The sequence below is a fragment of the Eleginops maclovinus genome, chromosome 10, assembly GCF_036324505.1.
Source record: "Eleginops maclovinus isolate JMC-PN-2008 ecotype Puerto Natales chromosome 10, JC_Emac_rtc_rv5, whole genome shotgun sequence".
NCBI lineage: Eukaryota > Metazoa > Chordata > Actinopteri > Perciformes > Eleginopidae > Eleginops > Eleginops maclovinus.
In genome coordinates this window covers 14130325-14136450 of record NC_086358.1, presented here as the reverse complement: position 1 = coordinate 14136450, position 6126 = coordinate 14130325, and the positions used below count along the sequence as shown (strand labels likewise).

General features: G+C 37.6%; 1 protein-coding gene across 4 annotated transcripts; it reads left to right on the top strand.

Moving 5' to 3' along the window:
* Positions 1-1559: 1559 nt before the first annotated feature.
* On the top strand, positions 1560-5407 carry dydc2 (DPY30 domain containing 2). 4 transcript variants are annotated; one of them, XM_063893670.1, is made up of 9 exons: positions 1560-1604; positions 1838-1992; positions 2986-3108; positions 3502-3651; positions 3857-4090; positions 4270-4416; positions 4696-4833; positions 5030-5176; positions 5290-5407. In XM_063893670.1, exons 2-9 carry the CDS (start codon positions 1846-1848, stop codon positions 5296-5298), a joined length of 1095 nt encoding a protein of 364 aa, XP_063749740.1. In that variant the 5' UTR covers positions 1560-1604; positions 1838-1845; the 3' UTR covers positions 5299-5407. The 4 variants fall into 4 exon arrangements, with proteins under 4 accessions (XP_063749740.1, XP_063749737.1, XP_063749741.1 ...); XM_063893667.1 differs by having other exon boundaries at positions 4693-4833; XM_063893668.1 differs by lacking the exon at positions 1560-1604 and adding an exon at positions 1611-1745 and having other exon boundaries at positions 4693-4833.
* The last annotated feature ends 719 nt before the right edge of the window (positions 5408-6126 follow it).

The following is a 6126-nucleotide window of genomic DNA, read 5'->3' as shown; positions in this document are numbered from 1 at the left end:
TCTGAGGATTAATGCATTTAGTGCTTTATTTTAATTGTGTTATTTATCTCAGAAAAAAAGTTGATGGATGGCAACTTCTAAAGAATGAACACAAAGAAACTGTACATCCAAGAAGCCAGAATACAATGAAAATATAAATTAAGGAAGGATAATTTTGGGGATGAAAATCACATCAGAAGTGACTCTTTCTGTCAGGGCATTTTAAAATGATTAAAAGTGCATGTGTTTTTAATTCTTTCTAACCAGGATAAGGCCAGGATAATGACTTCATTGGTACCATATTGCTTTTATTCAATAGATTGACCTTAAACCTATAAAGCTCTCGATCTCTGCTTGCTAGAGAAAAAAGTCATCTTAAAAATGTGTCAACAAAATATCAAAATGTCAATACTTCATACACCCTTGTATGGCTAATGAAAGTGGAGATGAAAAGTTCTCTTCCATATTCAGGAGCAATTATTGTGCCAAAAAACTGTTCAAGAACCAATATCTGATGCTGCAAATGAGAGGAACAATGATGTTTGGGTTAAGCTGTCAAAGGGAAAAAATAGCAGATTTCATATTAAATTTGATCAAATATCCTGTGTGCCAAGACTGCAACCAGTGAGTCTTCCTGTCAACACGCAGGCTATATTTGGCTGAAAGGTGTGCAGTATGATTATACAAGGAAAATGATATCTGTGATTACATATGTTAACTGGGTGTTATCTGATTCATGGAAATTGAGACTGCTGCAAATGTTCCCACCCTCTCCTCTCTCGTGTGAGAAAACTGTCCTAGTTTTTAGGGCAAGGTGCAAATAAAATTACATTAAATATTGATGAAATCTGGCCTAGGCTTTGTCAATGATTTGTTGGATTTGTGTGTGGCTTGAGTTGGATCTTAACATGTAGAATAATTGTGCAGTGTGTTCATACCACAAATTGGTCACATTATTTGGAAAATATTTTTACTTTGACAATAAAGACACAACATTTCCTTTTTAATAAGTGACATTATGGATCAAAGTTGAGACCATTCAATAAGATCTATTTAAAAGTATTTAGAATGTATAGAATTTAACACTAGCTCCACACAATGACTTCAGGTCTGCTTTATATTAAATAAAGATTAATGGACTTATTGTATCGAAACTTTCTTGTCTCCTCACTTTGTTTGGGACTACTTTTGCTAAATACCATTTAAGTCATTTTTGTTTGGTTAAATGTATTTCTTACGTCTGTCGACTGGGTTAAAGAATACGGCTCATTTTTTTTTAACTGTCTGGTCTAAACGGACTTAAGGGATGTCAACTTTCTGTAAAATGTCCCCATTTATCTTGATTTCTTTTTGCTGGGTGACTATGGAAACTTGAGTTGGGCTTCAGGAAGGGAGACTTTTTGTAGCATACTTATATTGGCAGAATAGTTCTAAAACACAAAGCTGAAAAAATAAGTGTAATTTTGTAATGAAGTTGCGTTTTTGACCACAGCAACTGTATTTTGGGTGTCTTCCTGCTTAATATTAACGTTAATAGAAACTTAAAACGATTGAGGGGAGCATTACTTGTGTGACACCGTTACCATGGAGACACAACAGCTACATCCGGACGCTCCGTGTAAAAGGTTTGTTTTGGCGATGTGGTTATTGGTTTCGCTGGTAAATTATTGAAATGAGTTATTACAATAAGCCTTTGATATAAAAAAAATACACACTTAAATTAAATTACCAACTGTACTGCTGAATATTACGAAGAAAAAGAGCAAGTAAATCTTACATTTTTCTAGTTTGTGTCCCTGTTATCTGACGCTGACGAGGTAGGTCGGTGTCGCCTCACTTTACGTTGTGTTTCACGCAGATAGAAACATGGACTCTGAGTACATAAAGAGACACCTGGGGAAGTGTCTGGCGGAGGGACTTGCTGAAGTGGCCGAGCAGCGGCCGGCTAACCCCATCCAGTATCTGGCCCACTGGCTCTACAAGTTCAACTCTAATGCAGAGTATGAGACTGCGGTGAGCTGCCATTCCATTATCTGCCACTAGAGGGGACATTACACAACCTAAGGTGCACAAATTGGTATAGAATAGTGTTTAGGCTTATGGTATATTTTTGTATGACTAACTACATTCTCAAGTCTGTGCTTAAGGTTTATTCTAAATAAAAGGATTGCAAAATGAAAATCTGCACAATGTAGAAACAGGTATTCAAATATATATATTTTTATATATAATTAACAATATAAAACACACAGAAGAATCACAGAAGGAAAACAAAATATTGTGTATTTTATTCCAACTTATTTTGTATTATTTGAATTGTCTTATTTGCATTATTGAGTAGTTTATTTTCTGATATCTTATACTTTTAACATAACATTTCAGTACTGCAATGAGGGAAATCACATCAAACAGTTAAAATAGAAAATAACAATTTTGGAATAAAATACCCAGAGAAGATGAATACAAACAATAACATAATATCACATGGTGCTCAATTAATTTACACAGCAAATTAAGCTTCCTAAATAAAATGGTTAAATTGAACTCCACCTCTGCCAGCATCTCACAAAATAAAATGCAGTCCCTTATTTTGTTTATAATACACATAAGCTAAGTTTGAATGAGAGACCCTTTAATGTAATGGACTTTCGATTTAGCATTACTACTTTTACTTTTAATAAGATACTTCTTGTTCTATAAGCTCATACTTCTACTGCCACTACAGAGTAATGCAGCAAAGGATAACACCGACTTAGACAGTCTAAGCTTCTTAAGCTGAGTGCTATGAAGCCTATAGGGGCTGTGACAACAAACACCAAGTCACCTTTAACTTTGATTCAGAAAACTAACAGAGTCCCTCATGGCAGCTGCGTCAGGTCAAGAAATAAAAGGTCATACGGTCAAACCCTATACAAACCTGAAAAGGGCACTATAACACATGTATCAAAAGTGCAAACAATGTACTGTAGTGTACTTTTTCTGACACTTTGTTGTTATTATTTGTAGAAAAAGGCCAATTTGGCATTGCTGGAGCAGGAGCGAGCAAAAGCAAGAGAAGAAGCGCTGCACCAGGAGAAGCTGAGGGAGGAGGAGCGAAAAATCAGCGAGGCTGCCGAGGAGTCTAACAAAGTATGTGTGTGAATAAAGCCCTGTTTTGACCTAGGCTCTGAATACAAATAGTTATTATGACTGAACCTGTATTTACCTTTGCTCACCAAAAAAACTCATTTTGATTCAAGTTTATTGATCTGCTGGAAGAAGTGAAGTTACTTTTGTTTTGTTAAGTCATTTTCAGAAAGAGTTTGGTATGATAAGCCTTTGGAAGGTGAGTACTTCCCCTGTAGGAGAAGGTCATTTTAGTTTAAGCCCGAGAGCTAGGAGAGACATCAGGCAAAGGGACAAGAGAGAAAAGGCATCACTTTGATGTACTCCATTTATGATCCAATTGAAGTGCATTTTTTTACTGTACATGCCATTTTGAGCATAATCCTTCAAGAGCAAATCACATCACCACATCAACAGATCTCTGAGAAGGAGGATTCACCCACAACAGGAGCTGCTGAGGACAACAAACCTGTGGCACAAGAGAAAACAAACACCCCTTGTCCAGAGAAACAGCAGGACACAGACGAGCACCCAACTGAAGCTCAGGAAAATGTGATTGAATCGGAGGTGATACAAAGAAAAAAATATTACTTTTTGGTGGTGGTGGTGCCTCTCGGATTTTTGCAATCGCTTATTTGTATTGATTTTGATCTATGTGCATTCCTGAGGTGTTTTCATTGGCGTTTTTAAATTCTACAAAATGCATGATAATCGTTATGTGTTGTGGAAAAAGCCACCCAATGATTTCAAATTCTGAATGTGCCGGGTGAAGGTTACAGATAATGAAACCAGTCGAGAGTCCCCTGAGAGGAAACTTTTGAAGGCCAGTAGTTCTTCCCTTTCTGAGGTCAAAGAGGAGTCTACAGATATCATTGTTGAAAAAAGTGAAGTGGCGCCGAGGAGCGATCAAGAAGAAGAGAAACCAGAGGTGGGGCCAAGTGAAAATCAAGTAGAAGAGGAAACCATAAACACGGATCAGAGAGAAGGGAAAGAAGATGAGGAGGAGGTGATATGACCAAATTAAATCTTTACTATTTCAGTACCATGATGTGAAAAAACTCAGTTAAAACAGTAGCTACAGTATGGGTTATTTTGAAACCATTTGAGAGCATATCAAAACATCTGCCTTTGTTTCACTGTGACGCTTAAAATTACTTGTTATTCTGTCTGACATCGGCTCTGCAGGTGGTTGATGGAGCTGGAACAACTGAATCCGAGCTGACTGAAGTTTTACACTCGACTCCCAGCCGAGACACTGATGACATGAAAACTGACAAAACAGAAGAGCAACAAGACGAACAAATCCGTCGTTCTCCGCGAGACATAGAGAAGGTGAAGAAATAGATGTTATGGGCATGACAGACATGTAGGGTGCCATGTTTACAGACTACAGGATGCAAGAGATGCAGGAGAAAGAGTGAGGAAAGATATGGACAGATGAGCAAGGTTAAGAAGATATGAGGCAAAGTCAGATGAAAACATTTCAGGCCAGATGTCAGAAATGAGCCGAGGAGAGAAGTTGTTCAGGTGAAGAAAAGGCACGACTCAGGCTGAGAGAAGGCAGATCCACAAATCTACTAATTGCTCTACATTACACCATTTCACCAGCAGGCTGATGAAAATGAAACTGGTAAGTTGGAGTTAGCACCGCAGAGTGAAGGCCTCAAACCAGAAGAGCCATTTTCTACTGAAGAAACTGAACAGGAGACACAGAAATCTGGTTCTCCCCCTCTTCAGGAACACGAAAAGGTGACTAATTAGCACTTGGTCTTTCGTGACTTGAACTGTTGACCTTCCAATTCCCAGGCCAAGCCACCACCGCCCAGTGTTTGAGTTTGAGAAACAAAACCTAGCTGAAAGCCAGACTGCAATTTAATCAATATAGAATTTCAAAGACCCATTGGTTTAATGCCTAACCAGCCCTGTTCTGACCACCTCATCTCAGGAGGCAGACGGACAACTCACAAGTGAGACCACTGATAGCTTGGCTCCAGCTGACGGGGACGAAACAGTAGAGATGACAGAGCTAAGTGAGAGACCAAAAGAGGAGACAGAAGACTCTCCTCCTGACACAGAGGACTTCAAGGAGAAGGTAAAAATGGCCAGCAAGTGAAAACGATTCCTTCAAAATGTGAAAATAACCCACTAATAACTAAACACCTAAAGTTGGTGAAAGTTTTAACAAAGTGTTGTGGTGCTTTTCAGGAAGACTAACAAGACGCAGATCATGTGTGAGCAAGGCGGTGTTCTACAGTCCAGTTTAAATTGGTTTTAGTTTATTGTGCAAATATAACACTTTAAAAAAATAAACATTTATCCCCAATATTTGTATTCATTTTGTTTTGTTTATTCTAATATATTTTGGCTTTAAATATTAAGTTGTTCCATGAACTCCAGCTGAGCAGGCAAGAGGTGAATTGGAGTGCTGATGGTGACTGTGACTTCCTGCCAGATGAATAAAGTCCATCTATAAATATACTTCAGCGGGATGTAATGGAATAAATGTGTACCTTTTTTAAATTGTACAATCTTGCAATATATTGTTGACATGCAATGATGAGGTAGACTATATACTACTTTAATTTTAAAAATCCAACTGTGTAAAAATACAATTCCTGAATTTAAATTGTTACTCAGAATAGTTATATTAACACCAGAACATACTTAATATACCTAAGTTAGTATGCACTAACTACTTTATACACTGCTAAGGAGCTACATCTATAAATAGTATAATAACATGCAAGTTAATTTATATTTGGGATTTACAAATTGAATCAGAAGGGCAAATGCAAAGAAACTAAAGCTGTAAGTGGAGTACAATATTTGCATCCAAAAGGTATTGGAGCGACGTATTAAGTAGCATGAATTGGAAATACTCAAATTCAACTCCTTTAATATGTCCCTTTAGTGCAGATTTTGAGTAGATTGACTTACTTTCCACCACTTCTGACATGCGTGACATTTTGCCCGGATGACGGTGCAGATTTCCTTCAGTGAACTATGACCTGAAGGAGGACGGACCCATGCTGGTGAGTATAA

Bases quoted from the DNA above. Each gene is read 5' to 3' on its own strand.
- dydc2 (XM_063893667.1), top strand. From the start codon at position 1,846: ATGGACTCTGAGTACATAAAGAGACACCTGGGGAAGTGTCTGGCGGAG. The intron at 1,993-2,985 runs GTGAGCTGCCAT...TATTATTTGTAG, and splicing joins ATGCAGAGTATGAGACTGCG to AAAAAGGCCAATTTGGCATT. The intron at 4,417-4,692 runs GTGAAGAAATAG...CCATTTCACCAG, and splicing joins CTCCGCGAGACATAGAGAAG to CAGGCTGATGAAAATGAAAC.